The sequence below is a fragment of the Coloeus monedula genome, assembly GCF_965178545.1.
Source record: "Coloeus monedula genome assembly, chromosome: 7".
Lineage (NCBI taxonomy): Eukaryota > Metazoa > Chordata > Aves > Passeriformes > Corvidae > Coloeus > Coloeus monedula.
This window is the reverse complement of record NC_138787.1, coordinates 4,425,711-4,446,592: the sequence shown is the minus strand read 5'-3', so window position 1 is coordinate 4,446,592 and position 20,882 is coordinate 4,425,711. Positions and strand designations below refer to the sequence as shown.

Below are 20,882 nucleotides of genomic sequence, written 5' to 3'. Positions count from 1 at the left end.
GCCAGGCTTGTCTCACTGTAGCTCATGTGGATGTGCTCTCCCTTACAGGTCATGGCTATCGGACGCACGTTTGAAGAGAGCTTCCAAAAGGCCCTGAGGATGTGCCACCCCTCAGTAGATGGCTTCATTTCACATCTGCCTATGAATAAAGCCTGGCCAGCCATTGTAGATCTCCAGAAGGAGCTCTCTGTGCCATCCAGCACTCGGATATATGCAATAGCCAAGGTAACAAAAGATAGAAAAACCTTGACCTACGTCCCTTGAATTGGATCTACCGGATTGGGTCAACTGAGGTGACAAAGGCTGAGTATTCTTCCTTCCCTTTCTTCCCTCTGCTTTGAGTAGGATCCTTGCTTACGCTTTCTGCATCTTCCGTGTTCTGGTAACGTGTTTGCCTTTTGGTGGTACAATCTTAGCCTGTGCTCATTGCATTCAGCATCAGGTGCATTCCTGTGTCCTGTCACTTTAGTTTGTAGCTGAGTGCTGGTGAAGACCTGGATTACTTTCCTCTCCTATAATATTATATTTATTTGCTAAACATTCGCTAGTGTTCAGCCCTGATTTACACTAGTGTAAGTGCCAGTCAAAATTGGTCAGTTTTTCAGATTACAAAGGAATAAATGAAGATCCTTTTGAGAACTGAAACAAAGGATGATCAAGAATGGCAAGCTGCAGTGTGTGAGAGCACTGTCTACTTGCAACGGTTGCATTGGTATGGGCTTGAAACTAAAAGAACTACACAACTCTATGTTAAATTCCACAGACAAGAAATCCACTGCTCTTTGAAACTGGCTTAGCTTCCTGTAGCATTCTTTTAAGCCCTCTCCTGTCACACTGGTCAAATCACTTCAGCCTTGAAGGTGTCTGTGTAATGGGGAGTGTTATTCTAGAGGGACTAGGGTGCGAATTTATTTCTTCCTTCATCTCCTCAGTGTTTGCCTGTGTATATCACGTGATAAATGTGTTAGTTACTTTAGAAGGTAGGTGCAATTTCACTCTTTGGTTTTGCTGCAGGTAACATGTCCACCTGTCCATACCCTCTGTGAAGAAGAGGGAACAGCTGTCTTTTACAGCTCCTGCTTACCTGTTGGCTTGATTTTTTTAAAATTGCAAACTTTCCTGGCAGGGAATTCCCAATTACTCTTTTGTGCCCCTGACTTCGTGTGGTGGAGTCTTTAAGCCCTTCGTACTCATGTGTAGGTACATCTCGTTACACCTCCACATGAGTGAGGAGCTGAGCCTGTGCTGTGTTAGTTAAAAGGTTTTCACAGAGCTGTTCCTCTATAAATGGCCTGAAGAAAAATCATAAGGTGTTCTATAAATGTGTGGCTTGTCCAGCTGTTCTCTCTTGCTTTTCAAGCTGGGGAAACGCATGTCTTCATCCTTCAGCAGCTGTGTTTGGTCTTTATTACAGCCTTTTTCTTGTGACTGAAAGAAAAATCTTACTTCTTGTATCTCTGAGAGAGCTTTTATGAAGGATTAAACTTAGACCCATATTAACACAGGGAATCTGGGGAGATGAAGGTGAGTTTGGGCCCCACTGAACACTGGGTGTTCCCAGATGCTCGTATTTTCACTGGGAGCTGTTGGAAAAAGCAAAATCAAACTCCTAGTCCCTCCTTATAAAGAGTTGCCTCTCCCCAGCGAAGTGCACTAATTCATCCCCATTAATAACTGAGGCAAGCAGTGTAAGTAAGAGGTGCTTCTGGCAGTTGGAGCTGTCTGCATGAAAACCCCTTCCCAGCTTGTTGACATTTAAAAACCAACGGTAAGCCCCCATTAGCCATCAGCTCCCTTTCAAACAGGATGGAGCTTTGTTATATTCTATATGTCTTCTCCCACCTCCAATCACACTAGTCAGCCCTCCAAGGCTTTTTACTTTTTCTCTCTCCTTTGCCTGTTGGATGATGACAACAGTGACTGTTCAGGTGCAAGGAAAGGGATTTCAGCTGCCATTCAGAGCTACTGCTGTTGTAATGGGGCTCCCTGTTGTCATGTAAAAGAAGGCACAGGAGAGAGGCTGACATAGATGAGACTTGTTCCTTGGCCACAGTGGGAGTGCTGCAAGGATGGAACAGCCTGATGAGCAGGGATGCTCAGGTTGTGTCAGGTGTTTTATGCTCCTCTTAAGGTTGTAGACAAGTGGCCTCAGAAGGCTTAGGCTGTGGAGTCGATGCATGCTCTGTTCCACACCAGGGTCCTGGTCTCCTAGTTGTCCACACTACAGAGGTGTAGTTTGCACTTGTGCTGCTGTCCACAGGCAGCTAAATACTTTCTTTGACGAAGAGCCAGGATGGACCAAGGGCGCTGGCCCTAGAGAAAGCATAGGCTGCCCTCTGTTGCTTGGCCTGGAGGCCAGGCTTGCTCCATGGCTCTTGGTGTGAAGGCAGTCCTGTAAACCTATTGGCTTCCCAGTATGGACCAGTCCCTACTGGACGGGATGCTCTTGAAGTTGAACAGGCTCTAAAGTCACACTGTCCTGCTGTGGCTCTCTCCTCCTGCTTCCATGGCGTGTTTCAGCTGTACTCCTTCATGTAAGTTTGAAGAGGGGAAAGCCATCAGAGTTCAGGGCCTCTCTGAACAAATTCTACCTGATTGCCTGGAAACTTGATTTGCCCCTGGAGTGTGGTGATAGGGAGCAAGAAATGTCTACAAACTCATTCTTCTCTCCCAGTCTCCAAATTTGTTTGACAGGGATGAAGATGGTTGATTTTCTCTACTCCTCCTCTGATGAATGAGTGGAAGGCATATGTTTTTTTCAGTTTTCTTTGAAGATCCCTGGGACTTTTTAAATAAAGTGTCCTAAGCAGCTTAAGAGTATGTGTTCATGATACCTGTGTGTGTATGTGTGGCTCAGGGACCATTGAATGGAACTTGGAGATCCTCAAGATGTGCAAGTCTGCACGTGTTTTGTAAAAATAGATGGACAGAAAAAATGACCTGCTCACATCCCACTAATGTGGCAACGTGACCTCACCCTCCAAGCACTAAGGAATCAGGATGGGAAGGACCCCTTACCAGTTGCCTCATACCAGTAGTGTACCCAGAAATGTCTGAGAAGCCCAGCTTTGTCACTGCCAGTGCTCAGGGACTGCTGTGAGGGCCCCAGGCTTCCCACTGCAGGCATTGGGAAGAGCAGTGACTGTTGGGTGCCAAGCATGAGCCGAAGACTCAGTATGTGACTGGCTACTCTAAAGGAGCAAAATATGCTTCAGAGGTTTTCACCACTGCTTGTGAGCACACAGGATATTCCAGTGAGCAGTTGTGAACAAGAGGATAATTTCAAGAGGGAGACACAGGCAAGCTGCCTGTGAATTCTTTAGAAAAGGCAGGAGGTGGTGTCAGTATTTTGCAGAGAGCTGCCACCTATCCCTTAGCCATGTGGGTGGTGCCTCCTGTTTCTCTGAGCTGGCAGAAGGTCTCCCCATTGCTGAAGCACATGGTGATGATACCAACATTGTGCCCAAGTTTGGTAACTCGGGGGAATAATGCTGGGGTGCAATGGACCAAGCTCATTCCTGGATCAGTTCTGGAATTTTGTTCAATGGCATTGCTCTGACTTTGTTCCAGGGATGCTGCCCTGCAAGAAAACAATTAAGCATGATAAGAAATTAATGAGCCTGATTACTTTAGCTCAGCAAAGATACTGTGCTGGCATTATCATTATGGTTGATTATAGTTGCTTTATCAGGAGAGTTGTAACTGTACATGACTGGTGAGACCCAAGAAATTGCATTAATAGAAAATACATCATATTGAAGGCTTTCTGAGGTGCTGGGGTTTTTTTAATACTATGATGTTTTGTAACCCATTGTCTTATGACTAATACCTCTGTGGGGTTCCTTTTTACCCCATGGCTGTAAATAATTGATTTAAAAAAAACCCCATCAATAACCGCAGCAAGATAATGCAGGGAAATTTGAATGGTCTTGACATTATCTTGAGGTAGAGTGAGAGAAGCTAGAGCTATGCTGTAGCTGCAAGCATCACCCAGGCCCTGACTTTCCCTTGCTTCAGAGGTAATGTAAGGCCACATGCTTTGATTCAGCCCTGCATTTCAAGGGTATATCAAGATTTATGCTCCAAAGCAAAAAGTTCCTTCACAGCTGAGAATCCGGACCTTCCTGTTTTACATTTGCAGCTAGGAGTTTGGCAGTGGGCCTGAGATTTAGGCAACTTGAGTGGTAATAGGTGCAGATGGAGGATTGGTCACTGCAGCCTGAATGTGGCTCCCTGTAGTTAGCTGAGCACGTTCTCAGTGGCCACCCAGCCTAGCTACTATCAGCTTGACTGGCTGCTGGTTCTGTGAAAAGCAAATTACCTCTCTCAATGAAACAGAAGCCACCTTTTGGAACCAGAGCACAGGGAGAAGTGGCTGGTGCCTCCCTGCACTCCCCATGGGGCACAGTTTCTGTGCAGGAGACAGGGTCAGGAGGTAGGTGAACATTTGATTTGTACAGCTTGGTCTACGAAACTTTTTTTCTTTATGATATATACTTGCTCCTACCTGTTTGCAGCAAAAAAAAAAAATCTGTATTTGTGCAGCATGTGTTAAAGGGGCTGTTTGGTGCTGTCCTGTTTTTGGCAGGCCTTGGATAATGAAGTCCCTGTGGATGTCATTCACAAACTCACAGCCATTGACAAGTGGTTCCTGTATAAGATGCGCAGCATTGCGAACATGGAGAAGATCCTAAAGGAAGTGAACAGGTAAAAAAGCCTTGTCCTAGGATACAACAGTTCTTCTGGGAATCTTGCTTGGAAACCTATGGTAAGCACAGATGCAGTCAATGCTGAGAAGTTTATTCAAGTGCTTGGAATAAACAGTGTTGTCTTAAAACCCAGTTCACTGTCTCAGTAAGCAGAAATTTAGAAATTTTTAAGCACACTTTTTTTTTTTTTTTTTTTTTTGGTAAAATAACTCCTTTGAGTACTTGGGCATCTTGGCTGTTCTCAGGGATTATGGAAGTTACGGTTTATTTTGGAAAATCTTCACTATCTCTGAGGCTAAGACTAGGAATGTGGATGGCCTGTGATGATTAACTCATGTACCTAGGAGAGAGTTGCCTTTCAAACTCAACACAGGACTTGTCCTGACTTACTGCGCCTGAGGGTCACATACACTGCATTTTATTTCCAGCCTGGCCTATTGATTTTTAAGCTTTTCTGCTTTGCTGCGATCATGCAGTATGTGTGAGTATTGCTCTTGTACCATATTTTCAAACGTCTATGGTTCCAGACATATTTAAATATAAATCTTCTTCCTTCAAGAAAAATGACCATATAAAAGCAAACAGGAAAGATAGCAGTAAATTAAAGCAGTGGGTTGTATTTCAGTTCATATTCTTGCTGACTCGAGCTTTCCCTTCATGTTTTATGAGGCTGGGAGAGCCTCCTTGCTGAGTTATTAAAGGCCGAGTGTTGTCGGCTTTTCTGCCCTGGTATCCGTTGTGCTCCCACGTGTCACCACATGATGGCACTGGGAGCGCAGCGGAGGCAATGATCTCAGTTCACCAGCATGGTCATCTCTGCTTTTTGACTAGCTGCACGCTTTTAATTGAGCAGGTCCTGCTCTCCTTTGCACCCGGAACAACCGGGATCTGGAGCTAAACAAAAATAAATATGGAGAGAGATGTCGAAGAGAAGGAGTAGCTTGATTATTTGCAGAAATATATTGTTTGGCTGCAGAAGTTTTTGTCCTCTAACATCTATGTCACATTGCATTTGTATCTGCCCCCTTTAACAGGTATATGCAGCTCCTGAAGAAAAACAACATATCCAGAATCAGTTTGAGCTTGTCACTTGTTGGAGTGGCATGCTCTGGAATGAGGCCCCAGAGGCTGGCCCCATCCTCAGCTGGTATAAAATCCAGCATAACTCCACAGAGGCTAATCTTCCTGAACCCTCCTGTATCCCTGAGGTTGCTTTCCCTTTCTCTGCAATGGGTGGCAGGTGATTGTACTACCAGTGATCAGTAGCTGGTATGACCCCACAGAGTTTTTCATCCTTGTGGTGCGCAGGCAGCAGGTTGTACAGGCAGCCTGCTAGAGACAGCCCTCGCGCAGTATCCAGCCTTGCATTTTTATCAGACACAAGCAATGTTGTGTCCCTTGAAAGTGGATTCTTGCAATTCAAATCAGACTGTGTGTGGTACCATAGAATCACAGAATGGTTTGGGCTGGAAGGGTCCTTAAAGATCATCTAGTTCTAACCCTCTGCCATGGGCAGGGACACCTTTCACTATCCCAGGTTGCTCCAAGCCCCATGCAACCTGGTCTTGGACACTTCCAGGGATGGGGCAGCCACAGCTTCTCTGGACAGCCTTGCCAGGCTCCCCCCACCCTCACAGTGAAGATTTTTTGTGATAGCTCATCTAAATCTTCTCTCTGTTAGTGTGAAGCTGCTCCCTCTTGTCCTGTTGATGCCTTTTCTCTGGTCCTAAAATCACAAGCTGGACACAGTTAGGTGATAAAAGGGTTTATAAGGATTCTTAGGTGCACAGTTCAGCAGGTGGAAAATGCCAAAGATGCACACACAGCATAATGTGTATACAATTTTTATATGTTTAGCAAATTAGCGTATCTGACAAAAAACCCCAAATAGAGACATAAGTGGTGAGGTAATTCCCCCCTGGTTCAACCCTCTTTGAATTTCCCCTCTTTTAGATAGGCACTAAACTTTGTTTATGAAAATGTGTCTCGGAGAGCTAGTTTAAACCTTGGCTTCCCAGAGAATCTAACCTTGGACCCCCAGCTTGGAGCCACTGGGGAATTTATTTTGTCTTTCTGTCTAACAGAGTAGGTAAAATGCTAGCTATGAATACTGTGATAGGCTACAGAGCTGCAAATATATGTGTAAAGAATATAGAAGATATATAAAAGAAAAAAAGCAAAAATCAATTCGGCAGCACTGTCACTCCATGCTCTTATAAATATTCTCTCTCCATCTTTCTTGTCGGCTCCCTTCAGGTATTGGAAGGCCGTAGTTAGGTCACCCCAAAGCCTTCTCTTCTCCAGGATGAACATATAAATTACCTTATCCTCATTCACTTACCAGTGCAGATTTTCACTCCACTATCTTTGCTCACACTCTTGCAAGAAAACTGTCTTACCTCCCAACCAGCACTGCAGCGAGGGGATGGACTGTCCAGCTGCATTACATTGAAGGTACAAAGGCAAAGAGCCAGGGAAAAACACTTGTAACTTAAACTAAGAGGCTAGTCCAGTGAGCCACATCAGGAAACATATCTCTGCCATAGCCAAGGGAAAGCTAATTGAGTGATGCAAATGAGACTTGGCACACATGTGCTCTTCCTGCAGCCAGCTGTTTCCAGTCCCCAGCATGCCTGGCATGAGTTCTACCTGTGCTACAGGATAATTTCCAATTGAAAAGAATGAGAAGTAATACCATCACTGCTTTAAATGTTTCTGTTGTTAGAGCACAGTTACCAGAACCAGAAGCAGTTGCCCTGTTCCTGATCATTGTTGCTGGTTACAGGCTATTTGGATGAATCCACCCCTTCCTTTTTGTCTCTGTGTCAGTTTGAGAGTGAGGTTTTGGATGCAGTTGGAGTAACAAGAGTCTTGATTTGGGCCCTGCAGAGCTCTTATAGAGACTGGTAACAAGGAGATGGTCTCTACCAAGAGGAAACTAAGAGCTAGAACAAGTGGATACGACAGACAGATGGGGAAGGGGGATCAGAGGCAGGTGGAGGCCTTTGAGAGCAGTTCAGAAAGCAGCTCTCACACATCACATGCTGCCTTGCATCCTCACCATGTGCAGCAATTCAGAGGTGAGCAGAAGGTCTCACTGATACATGCAACAGATCTGCTTACACGTGTGAAAGGCTGTGTGGGATAATGCAGTGCAGAGGGAAAAATGTTCTGCCCTATAAATGTTTGTGCATTCTCTGTGGTATAGAGGCAAGGCCAGCCATTTCCAGAGACAGTAGGGACTGGGAAAAGCACCCTCTGCCCCACTTACCTTTGTCCCATTGAACTTTTTTCTAAAGAAGATTGGACCTGATGCTGGGTGGGACTGTATAGCTTTGTCACGCTGCAGCAGTGGTTCCATTTAACTCTGCCTCTGGGCCCTCTAGGATGGAGAAATAGTTATTTCAGACTATGTGATGTGGCTGCAGGAAAGCAAATGGTCTGAGTTGAACTGGGAAAAGAAAGCCATTTTGCGACTACTTGTGAGAAGTCAAGTAATATCACAGACATGTCAAACATGTGCCTCTGCTGTTTCTCCTGTGACCTTACATCTTTTTTATTTTGGAAACTTACACTGAGGGGTTTTTTGTTGTTGTCTGACCAATTACATTTATACCTGGAGTGTAATTTTAACTTCAACCTTCCCCACCACACACATGCACATAAACAAATAAAACCACTTGTACATACTCACATGGAAAGAGCAAGCACCATCCCATGCTGTCAGTCCATGAATAGGTGATGGTGTATGAAGCAGTGGCAGTGCAATAGGATGTGCTATTATCTGGAAATTATTTCCCTAGATTTGGCCTTGCCAGTCCCGTGAGTGAAAATGGGAGAAAGGGCCTGGAGAGACCCTGCTGGCTGTTCATCACACTGACAGCTCATGGAGGAGATGGAAGTTTGGACAGACTGTGTCCAGCTGTCTGAAGCAGCAGGAAGTGAGATGTCACTTTAAGGCCGGGGTTATGGACCCAGTCCCAAGCAAGTCAGATTTGAAGCAGGGTCCAGTGATACCAACCATCCCCAGGAGGACAGCTGAAACCCAGGCTCAGAAGTAACATCTAAGTCATACTTGACTAGGCCTAGGTGCAAAGAAAAACCTTTTCCAGGAATTTACATGTGTTCTTTGACTGTTTGAAGTGAAGATTTGTTTGCAATGATTATTTTTATCTGTTCCTGATTTTTGGATCCCTGAGAACAGTGGCTGTACACAAGGAGAATGTATAACAAACATGATTAAATAGAGGTAAAGAGGTAGGCAGCTATGGTAAAATCATCACTTATGCCCAAGTGGCATGGGGACAAAAGCCTTTTTGAAAATCAATAGGACTTGTGTTCCTAAGTCACTTAGGTATCTCTGTAGCAGTGGATCCTGAAATTGACTGTATTAGCCATTACTTGAGAGCTTATAGGGATGGGGGGAAAGTAGAGGTAGTGGAGTCAAGTTCAGTGCTGTAGAAAATCTGAGTAAAACCCAGGAAAGCCATCTTGCAGCAGGCAGAAGTGTGAGTATATTGCCTAAAGAAGAGCATTTCAGTATTGATTAGTCTGTAAAGTAGAATTCAAGTGAGGAATGAGGAGCATAATAAACCGCCATTGTGAAGAGCAAAGCACAGAGATGGTGAGCTTGTCCAAAGTCTCGAAGACAGTCTGGCAGTGTAATGAATTGAACTCTGTCACCTGAAATCTCAACTCTTCAAATTAACATTAATGGAAACAGCAGATCATCTTTTTGGCAGATACTGAATTAGCCAGCCTGCTAACAGTGGGAAATGATGGCACCAATCATATTTTGATCATTCTATAATTTGGAGCTTTGTTTTGAAGGAAAATATGTCCTTGCTCTGTGGGTGTTGCGTGAAAACACCTCCTGACCTGTTGTTTGCTTGAAAGGAATAAGTGCAGTACTGACTATCGCTCTTGCCATTCCTGGAGAGACATGGGTTAATAAAGGGGAAAGACAAAAGTGTGAGGGTGCAGACCCACTTTAGCCCAGCATTTGTAGCTGGGTGCTCTGCTCAACTGCCCATGGGAGAAGTTGTTTATTGCAAATGCCCTCTGGGAGCCCATGTCCCTGGGTACCTGCAAGGTGTGCTTAGAAAGCTGTTTGTTGGAAGCCTCCCTGTGGTGGAGGAAATAGAGGTGCTGCAATGAAAACCTGGCACCAGGAGGTGAGCTGGGAAGCACTGCAGGGAGGGAAACTCAGGCCATCAATAACCTGTGCTCTTCAATGGGGACTGCTGCACCCCCACTTATCTCAGCAGCAGTTCCTGCTGACCTGTGTGCTTTTGGGACAGGTTAGAGTGCTTCACACAGGTTTTGTGTGGAAATCAAGCAGACCAGGTCCTGTGATAGTAACTGAGGCTCTGCTGATTTATGCCATTTGAGGAGTGGTCACTGACATATTCATAGTGCTCCTCTCTAGCTAACAAGGAAGATTACTTTTGTCTTCCTTGTGAACTGTAGGGCAGGAAAGGTTTGGGAACAAGTTCAGAATGTGGTACATGAGGAGAATAAAATACAAGCAGCTATTCAGCACTGTTGCTTGTGCTTTGTGTGGATCTAACATAAGATCTTTCTGTTTGTCTTCTAGAGCCATCGGTAATAATTTTGTGGCTGTATTTTCTTTCAAAGCATCTGTACATTTGTGAACATGCAATATGTATGTTTTCCTTGATGCAGAGGATATACAGGCATTGCCTTAAAAAGCCATTGGGGAGTCTCTGTAACATGTATGTACTATGCTAGGAGCAGGGAAGTCTGTACCATGGCATCCCAGCAAAGACCTCAAAGCTCTCTTTTACCAGGGGTAGAAAACAGGCTTTCAGGAAACATCTACGACCCATTTCTTGGATGTGTTTTGGCGTGAGCTGCTGGTTTAGCTCATTTATTCTTGTGAGTGAGTCGTTCAGGTCTTAGGGCACAATGTGAGGTTCATGTTACTTAAATCAAGATGTCCACAATGAGATTTATTAGCCCGGGGACCAGAATGTTAAAGGTGCAGAGTGCTGGAGTGACAATTGTTCTGTGAGTGAGATTTGTTGGTTTACAGCTCCTGCTTCTCTAAACACTCCTTTGACAGCTTTTTTTAGTCATCTCATGAGTTTCTTAAGAGGGGAAAACTGGTAACAATCTGCCTCCTTGAGAAGAGGAGCAGGGAGAGAATTTATACCATGATCTTGTTATTTTAATTGTAGCATGTTCAAAATCTTGTAAAACATCAGAAGTAATCAAGGAAACCACTAGGAGCCTTGAAGCAGAGCAGGACAGTGAGGGAGTGAGAAAGAATATGTTTTTGTACATAATTCAGCCTGAAATTCAGCAGCTTTGTGACACCCTGCAGGCCTATGACTACAGAGAAAGGAAGAGCTCTCTCAGGACTGGGCATAATGCATTTTGCTTCCAGTGCTTCTTACTTTTGGTCCACTTTGCTTGCCATAGTGAAACTGGGCTTAAGGTTTAGTCTGGGCTTAAATCCCTTCAGACTTGGGAGGAGCCGAATTCAAGACCTATGGGCTGGAGTGTGCTCGCCTTTGCAGCTCCTCTGTGCATATCCAAGCCACATTTGTAGCTGCTGAAATGAGGCAGAGGTGACGGTGCAGGGATGAGCCTGTGAGCTTACAGGGCACATGTTAACTGGGACACAGCATGCAGTAGGCTGTGTTCCAAATGCTCCCAGCTGTGGCTCTCAGTTCACAAAATATTCCTGGTCCTTTTGATCAAGGCCCATTTACATGTGCCTAAGTAATACGTGGATGGACATAAACTTGACAACATACCTAAAAAGAAGCAGAGCCTGATTTGGGAGACAAGAAAAAGAATGTTTCTTCTGCTGGCATCTTTATTGGTGGATCATATGAAAGCTGGTCAAGTGGAAGAGAGGGCTCTGCTGAAGCAAGCAGGGTCTCCTGATAATTTCAGTGCTGTCAGCGTTCCTCAGTCAGTTAATAGATTTCTCCAGGTTCTCTGTGCCAGGTGAAAATTTCCTCATTAAGCAGAATTTATTCCATTTTCTCTTATCATTTATTATCAAAGAAGTGAGTGGATGGAGTTCCAAAGATGACAGGGTGGAATTTTAAACTAAAAGCAGCTACAAATCAACACTGGAAGCTGAAATGGAGTCATAAGCAAGGTTGGGGGAAGGCTTGCTTTGTTTATAAACTGCAAAATGAGCAGGGGACTTCAGCTTTCTGAGGAGGTGAACAACCATTTAATAATTATGGCAGTGTGCAAAAGTCTAATTGTCTGGTTTTGAAGCTCTAAAACTCCTGACTTTCATTTTGCAAAGGCAAGCGTTAGGAAAAGGAGCATTATAGAAGTCTGAAATCATGGTCACTTAGTCTTCCCTTGTTTCAGAATGGATTCTAAACCAGTGAGGGAGTTTAATCTTTGGAAGACTTTTTGCTTTGTGTTGGAAAAGTAAGTGATGCTCCAGGGGAAAGTGGGAGGCAGTGATGTAGGACTGGGTCATGTGATTTGGTATATCCAGAACTGAGAATTTTTGTCTTGTCTTTTGGTGCTGGATTTCTGGTGAGGTTGAAGGGTTATTTGCTCTCAAATATTCAAAGAGATCAGCCTGATTCTGCTCTTGCTGGCTTTAGTGTCTCTAGCTTGTCTAAAGGGCTGTCTCTGAGCAAAGGCAGTGGGAATGCTGGATCTTAAAAATTGTCACCCCTTAACCTCTGCATGTCTGTTTTACTATCTGCAAGATAAGCATCACCCTACCATTCTGTTTGCATGTTTCTTTATATTATTTCCATGAAAGCTGAGACATAAATGCTAAAAACTACCATTATTAGTAAATGGAAATTATTCTATTATGAAAATGCATGTCCAGTACATGTAGAGAGGCAGCCTGATTTCCATACCAGGGCTGAAGATTTGCAATTCTCTGATTCAGTTCCTATTAAATATGGTGGACCAATGCTGCTGGCTTCTCCTATCATGCATTGGGAGTAGAAGAGGAAAAAGTGCATGGAGAAAATGCATGGTTCCATTTCCCCTCTAGGAACTTCCTAGGAACTAGGAAGAGTCTTTCCTCTTTTGCATGCTGGTTTTCCTATAAGAAACTAGTTACCTTTCTGCACGGATTAGTAAGTGGCCTAACCTAAATTAAGCTGCTAGCCCAAGGCAAATGAATCATGGTGCAAAATAATCACTGCTTTTGTTCTACCCTCCCAGCTGGGAGGGTGACAGTGAATAATATTGCTATAATGAGATACAAGGAACGAAATGAAAACAAGCTGCAAATGAAGGCAATTTGCTGTCTCTGACAGTAATCAAATGACAGCCAGCTATGTGTGTTCCTGAGGCAGAAGGGAGGGAAGGCAAGGGAGTAAAGGCTCATTTTCTTGGGGTCATCAGGTCTACTCACTCATTCTAAGGAGGCTGAGTCCTTAATAGCTGGTGACTGCTAGCATCAGTTTTGACAGAGAATTGGTGGAGTTTGCTCTATTTGCTCCTGTAAAACACATATCCATGCCTTTAGTTCTAGTGTTCTTTGTGCATGTCCTGCCTCTGAGCTGACATCAGAAAGCAGAATGGGCTGAAGAGAAGCAGGAGAGTTTCTGGTGGAGGTATTAGAGCACAGAAACCATGAGTTTTAACATAGTATGGCGCCACAGAGTGGGTCTTACTGGGAAATCCAAAACCAGGAAAGCTCAACCTGCTGGATTAGGCAGGACTTTTTCACCGAATCATAGAATGGTTTGGGTTGGAAGAGATCTTAAAGCTCATCTCATTCCACCCTCTACCATGGGCAGGAACACTTTCTACCAGCCTAGGTTACGCTGAGCCCTGTCCATCCTGGCCTTGAACACTTCCAGGGATGTGGCAGACACAATTTCCCTTCTGACACTAATGAAGAGGAGGCTTTGCGGGAGTAAGAAGGGTGATGTGGTTAAAGTTGTAGAGGAGATCCAGGGTGTAGGTGGTGCTCCTGCCTGGAGTCCCCTGAGGGCAGAGCAGGCTGTCTGTGGGGCCAGGCTGGGACATGGCACAGAGAAGAGGAGTTATTGTGAGTGTTTCTTTCCTGCAAATTCTCTCCAGCTTTCCCTTTCTCCTGTTCTGTTGCACGAAGTTGGAGCACTCTCTTCGCATACTCCAGGGCAAGGAGGGAGGTGGCATTGGGAAATTCATAGGGCAAATCCTATCTATCCAGGGATCTGAGCCCCAGAGTTTCTGGTTCCCAGTTCTGCTCTCAGAACAGCTGGTTTGACACGTGTGACTCTCATCTGTTTCACACTAGCCTAACTTTACTGAGGGCAGCAGAGCTGCTCTGTGCCTAAGCCAGAGTAGAAAATCCAGTCCAATGACTCCCTTTCATGCTTCAGCTTCCTGACACATTCCAATAAAACGGTCTTACCCCTCTTCTCCCACGCAAATAAAATAATACTATTTATTTTAAAATACCATCAAGCAAAGGACATAATTCAAAAGCTCTGATTTAGGAAAATTGCTTGCTTGTTAATCATTCCTTTTTCCTGATTCAGAGCTTGCTTGCTCATAAAATATTGATTTATTGGGCAGGCAAGAATGCTCTTGGCAATGAAGATGTAAAGCAGAAATGCTGATAAAAATACAGGCTTTTTTATGTTTTTGCAAAAGCTAAGCTTAGAAAAGGTAGCTTAGAAAGAGAGGGAGGCAGAAACTGTAAGGGTGGAGTCAAAACGCAGTGGGGTGAAGAGTAGGAGAGAAAAGAGTAGACTGAATGAGGAAGGAATAGAGAAGATGAAAAAAATGAAGAGCAAAATGGACAGGAAAATGTTGATCTTCAGAAATGGCAAGGGGAAAGCAATGTGTTTGAAATAAACAACATAAACTAGGACTTCTGAAAAGCAAAACCAGGAGAACAAGAATGTATGGAAGTATTAAGAGACCCTGGTTGTAAATGTGAAATCAAAAAAGGTGCCCCTGCTTTACCTGGTCTATCCCCCCTCTCAATTTTCCTAATGCAAGAAGCAACACTAATGATATGGAAAAGAGTATATTGAGACTGTTACAAGAAAAAACCTTCCTTGTGTGTGAGCCTCTAAAGGTTGGTTGTTTCTGCTACAGATCTCTTAAGTGAGATGCTTTTTCCAAAGATGGCCATTTCAGAAGGTAGGCAGAACATCTTCAACAAGAGAAGGAAAACTTGTTTGGGAAAAATTGTAGGGATGTCTCCCAGCTCAGCACAGTGGTCACAGGGTCAGGGCACAGTTATGCCTCTGAATGGCTCATTCCAGAGCTTCAGGAATTTCATGCCTCTGAGTGGAGTGGGGAGCTGCAATGAGAGGCAGGAGATGGAAGCACATACATAATGATTGGTCGACCCCAGTCTGGTGAGGCCTAGGTTTAAAATTTAGACTGGGAGGAACAATGTAAGGAAGATACTAAGTTAAAATTTGGGCACAGAGTTGTAGGGATACTGAATCCAAGAAAGGAATCTCTGTAGGTCCTCTGTGGAGGCTGAAATGGTAAATGACCATACAGTTGTTTAGGGTACAGTAAACTTGTACTAGGCTGATGGATCTCATAATGAGTCACTGATTCCTGTCTCAAAAATGCAGGGAAGGAAAATGTTTTACTTCCTACTGCTTGCAGTCTGCCTGCAGACTTTACCTCAGAGGTGTTTGTGTGGGGCACATAGGGCAAAAAAGACGTTTTATGTTCGAATCTTCTTCCTTTTCTTCACGTGCATGATCCTATAGCAACTCTATGCAGTGTAGAGACGAAAATACTCATGTACTGTTACAGTAGGGAAACTGCAACACGCGTATCAATCAACGAAGCACGTGGAAAAGAAATATATATGGACTGATTCTTGATAGATGTTTCAGAGATGTTTATTTCTCCAGCCGCATGGCCGGGGCTGTGCCCAGGAACTGTTCCAGTCACAGACCAAGGGTCCTTGCCCGCACAGGGAACACAAACCAACCCATGGGAACGAGGCTGAGCAGGGGCAGGGAAACCCCGTGTCTGTGCCCTCAGGGCCCCTCTGCCAGGGCTACACGGCGGGGGAGGGACCCCAACATTTCACCCATTTATTTTTAACAAAAAGAGATTTAAAACTTAACATTGAAAACAACTGGATAAACATAACAAGAACAATTTTAAAACAAAACAAGCCACCCTCCTGAGTCTTTAAATGTCCAAACAGATTCTCTGGAACATCTTAAGGTTGACAGAAGGGAGACAGGACTCTCTGGGCATGCTTTGTGGGGAAACTGAGGCAGGAGAGGGTTTGTTCTATTTGTACCTGTTGGAATGCTGAACAAAAATAGTTAATTTCTTCCCTCCCCCTCTTCATCTCCCCCTCTGCATTGGAAAGGGATTTTTGGGGAGACAATTGGCAAAGGCATGGTTTTGTGAGGGAAACCATGGGTGAAAAAATGGATTTGGAATACACTGAGGGTAATAGGACATAGGGTAAAAGGGAAAGGTGGGATTAGGAAAGGGAGACTGTAGGGGGGTTTAAAATGGAGATATTGTCTAACACCACTACGATTTTTGGCATATATACTGCCTTTTACAGAAATACCGTCAGGTCCAGTGACCTCTCCTGCTTGTAACCCTTCTCTACCTTGCACAATTTTGAACTCTACCATTTCTCCATCTCCTAAACTTGGGATGTATTTTCAGGGTTATTCTTTTTAATAGCAGTTCTATGAAAGAATATATCTTCTTGGTTGTCACATCTTGTTATAAATCCATAATTTTGTTTAACATTATACCATTTTACTATTCCTAAAACCTTACCTACGGTGATCTTTTCCTTTTTCCATGTGGCTGCTGTTTTCTGTCTCGCTGCATTTTTGCTTTCTCTTTGGCTTTTGCTTGCTCCCGTGTTGGAACTGCCAGGGTTGTTGGGACCATCGGGGCTGCTCGTGCCTGCGCGCTCTTCCCAGGGTCGCATTCGGGGCCGCACGGGCCATGCCGGGCCATGCCGCTCAGCTCCTTGCGCACCACCGCCTGTGCTCTCAGCTGGGCTGCCGCTGCCTGGGGCCACACCCACGTCTTGGCCATGCCCCCAAGCGACGACCCCTCTGCGCCCTGCTCTAGCGTGCATTTCGGCTAGCCACCGCTCTGCTCCACCGCTGCCGGCCGCCGCCCATGCACCACCCCTCTCAGTCGGGCATTCACGGGGCTCGCTCCACCACGCGCTGTGCTGGGCCGTGCGGGCACCGCCGGGTCCCGCCGCTCCCGCCGCGCCTCGCTCCGCTGCCGACACTGCAGCTCACGTCGCTCCGCCCGCACGCGGGAACTGCCTCGCTGCTGCTCACAGAGCGCTCAGTGCACGTGGCCTGGGCCGCACGGTCCCTGCGCCAGGCTTCCCTTTGCCAAGACACAGCTGACATTGCTCAACAGTCTCGGTAATTAAATAATATTCACAAAAATATTCTTCCATCGGCATATATTTTGACTCAGAAATTAACTGTGTCCAAACGGTCTTCCAAAAGTCTTTGGTAAGAATCAAATCCCAAGAAACATAGAAAAAGTTCTTAAACAACCATGCCAGAAAGTGTTTCAGTTCCTTTTGAGCTTGAATTAAGCTAAAATTTACAAATTGTTGTTCAAGAATCTTTTCAAGTTTAAGATAAATGTCCATATGCAGCTCGAAGAGCCAAGAGTCTTTCCATGGTTCCTCCATAATTTAGAGAGAATATCCAAACCAAGGCGAGAAGAGAGAGATCTACAGTGGTTTTTACTCAGGAATTTTCTGTCCTTAGGGATCAGTGTCTTGCCAGCATTTCTCTACCATTTGTTACAGTGCGGATACTGCAACACGATGTATCAGTCAATGACGCCCGTGGAAAGAATATATATATAGACTGATTCTTGATAGATGTTTCAGAGATGTTTATTTTCCCATCCACATGGCCGGGGCTCTGCCGAGGACCTGAGGCAATCACGGGACCCGAGGGTCCTTGCCCGTGCAGGGGAACACAAACCAACCAATGGGGAACGAGGCTGACCAGGGGCTAGGGAAACCCTGTGCCTCCCCCCCCAGGCCCCTCTCCCAGGGCTACATGGCAGGGGGAGGGCCCCAACAATGTACCTTCTAGTTGTTCCTGTAAAGCCTAATGCAGAGGTGGTGTTCTTATTTAATCCCAGCAAAACAGTTCCAGAAGAGACACTGAGGAGAGCCAAACAGATGGGGTTCTCTGACAAGCAGATTGGGAAATGCCTGAGGCTGACTGAAGTCCAGTGCCGTCAGCTGAGACTGAGGAAGAATATAGTGCCCTGGGTGAAACAGGTATGTGAGAAACATCAGTGGGCCTGGTGGGGGCTTCCAAGAGTGGCAGGAGACCTCTGTGTCTTTAGAAACCTCTGGCTCTATTAACATCCTCAGGAGTTTTGATGTTGACGTGAGGAGAACACAGTTCATCCACAGAGCTGTTCCTTCTGCACTACAGGCATCAATGCCATGAACATTCCCAAAGAGAAACTCAGAATATTCTTTTTCATATTCTTTGTGGCTGAGGGGGAAACACAGCTATGTGGCTTCAGGAAAAGGCTGAAAATGCTGGCTCACCATGGTAGGACCATGAAGAGCATATCTCTTCTCTCTTGGTACTAATTTTTTACAGGCTAATACTTTATTTGAAGTGTGCTATTGTTATGGGTTCATTTGCTGTTCATTGTGATAGCATGAGCCTAATGAGCTCATCTGGTATTCATGGCAGTGTCACTAGGTGCTGGCTGTTGCATTTAAGGTATGTTGGTATTAAACTGCCACCAGCTGGTTTTCTGTCCTTAAAGAGGGGAAAAAACCCAACCCAAACTACTGAATGTTTCTGAAAGAGTTCATCTGTATCCTCAGGCCCAGTTCCAGGTGCCAAGTCTTCTGTTCCCCAGCTGCTGTTCGTGTTCTGTGGCTCACCTGGCCACAGAAACTTGCCTGGTCTTGCACTGTGTTCTTTCAGCTGCATATGGCACTGTAGTGCTGTATTGATTTGTGTGCCAAGGTACACTTAATAAGGTCATTCTACTTGTGCCTGCCTGTGCGCCTTCAAAGCATATGTTTCTTCTTGAGCCATGAAGTACAAGTTGCAGTATTAGCAACAGTAATGAGCAGCAGACACACGGCACTAATGACGTAAGGTCACATTCTTGATTATTCACAAGGATTTGAACAGCCAGTGGGGATTCCTGGAAGTGCTTGAAGTTTGGACAGATTTTTAAATGGTATAGCATGTAGAAATTCATGTCAAGACTGCTTTCATATTGTTCCCTGTTCATGATCTCTGTAGAAGTGTTTAAGATGTTCATTCAGGAAACTTCAGCAGTCACTGGTGACTTAGATGGACTGGTTACCAAGTATAACATGCCATGAGTAGTTGACACAAATAGTTTGTGAACAGCCTGGTGGGCAAATTATTCTTCTGGGCTCTCTGGTGACTAATTACATAAGAAATTGTTGAAAACCACATACAAAAGGTGGTTGAAAATCACTCTTGGTTTGTGTACCATTTAATTATCAAAGCACGAGCTGTAACATAAACACATAGTAATTGCGCTGCCACTCCACAAGATTTCTAAGTGATATTGTGTATGTGCTTGTATTCAGCATAGGAATAAGATGGGATCAAGGGTAGAGTCTGAAGATTCCAGACAGCCTAGGTAAAAAGGACAGAAGACCTGGAGTAATCTGTGTAATCCACTGAACAAACTAGAGAATGAGGGCCTTCACAACTAGGGGAAAGTTCCTGGGCTGTGTAGGTGTTTCACCGAAGAGGTACAGAGCTAGAACTGCAGCTTAGAAGGAGATGGTAGAGTGTTGTGTTGACTGAACTGTAGGGTCGGGGGAAGGCCAGGCATATGCTGCGTTAACAGCACAGGACAGTTCAGGTCACCTCCTTATGAGGAAAGATATAATAGGAAAATAACAGGAGTGAAACAGCAGTAGGAAGGGAAAGAGGCAAAAGAAAAGAACCCAAACATCTGCATGTAGGAAAGATCTTGCACTGGCCAAGTCACAATCCCCCTTTTTTTCCTGTACAGATTGACACCCTGGCAGCAGAATACCCAGCGGTGACTAATTACCTCTACACCACATACAGTGGGCAGGTAGGCACCCTTGGAAACAACAGTCTCATTGCTGTCTGGTTTGATCTCTTTTCCCTATTCCATGTTATTTCTGGAAGTCTTGCAGATGCCTCGGTCTCTCTAGCAATTCTTTTGGATGGTGTTACATATAATCCCCTTACAGCAGGCCTGGAACTTTCTCTTGCTCCAATCCTGATCCAGTGCATTTACTGTTAACGCCCCTATGTTGTTAAGAGCCTGTCATATACATGCACAGGTAGGTGCTGGGAATGCAGAAGTGATATTTCCCTTATCTCATCCTAACATTATTTTTATATGAAACTTCACAGGTCCTTAGGCTGCTTGAACAGCCATATTAGAGGTGCTGTTTCTCTTTTGGTCTGGGTGCTAATTCCAGGAGAGATGCACTTGATTTACACTGCAGAAAGCAAGATCAGACTGCAGCCCTGAAGGATCAGGTTGCTGGATTTGGGCTGAACACCAGAAACTGTTTATTCTGAAAAGCACGGAGTTAGGTGCTGTGGAGTACAGATCCTAATGACTTTTTTGTCTCCCTTCCCAGGAACATGATGTAAAATTTGATGACTGTGGAGTGATGGTGTTGGGCTGTGGACCATATCACATAGGTAAATCTTTCTTACAGCTCCTCTGTTCTCCTTGTACCCTCAAGCCTTCTTTGGATAGTCTTGTGGTTCCTTTGTTCCTCTCCTCATATGGTGAAAAAACCCTCCAGAGCACAGTACACAGGACATCAATTCCTAGCAGAAGGTTTGCATTTTATACTTGCTTGGAGATTTCATTTCATGTCCTGGAAAAAAACCAGGAGAATTTTATTACTTTTCACATGGTACTTAGTTGTGATTTCCACAAAGTTTTACAGAAATTTTTTAATCTTACTTTTTTTGCAGGTTAAGATCTTGAGAACCTCATACCTTGTATAGAAGTTTGTTGCTCCCATACCTATCTTATATGCTTACTGCCAGCTCCTGATGATATTTTCACTATGCATTTTACATCTGTAAGTGTAGGTGACTCTGAAAATATTTTGATCTCTTCAGCTGCTTTTGTATAAGCAATTCTCTGTATGCTGTTTTTTCAACCCACTCAGATCATTATACAGAGTAAGAGTTTCCTTGTGGC

The 20,882-nt window shown here is 44.6% G+C and overlaps 1 protein-coding gene across 1 annotated transcript in view; it reads left to right on the top strand.

Annotated features, from left to right (window-relative positions):
• The window catches only part of CPS1 (carbamoyl-phosphate synthase 1), a gene marked incomplete at both ends in the record, with an annotated part of 98,185 nt that overhangs the window by 42,647 nt on the left and 34,656 nt on the right, over positions 1 to 20,882 (top strand). Inside the window, 5 exons of the mRNA XM_082284632.1 lie at positions 49 to 225; positions 4,589 to 4,707; positions 17,808 to 17,949; positions 19,698 to 19,763; positions 20,305 to 20,368. Of these exons, the coding sequence (XP_082140758.1) occupies positions 49 to 225; positions 4,589 to 4,707; positions 17,808 to 17,949; positions 19,698 to 19,763; positions 20,305 to 20,368 (568 nt within the window). The remainder of the gene's footprint in view (positions 1 to 48; positions 226 to 4,588; positions 4,708 to 17,807; positions 17,950 to 19,697; positions 19,764 to 20,304; positions 20,369 to 20,882) is intronic.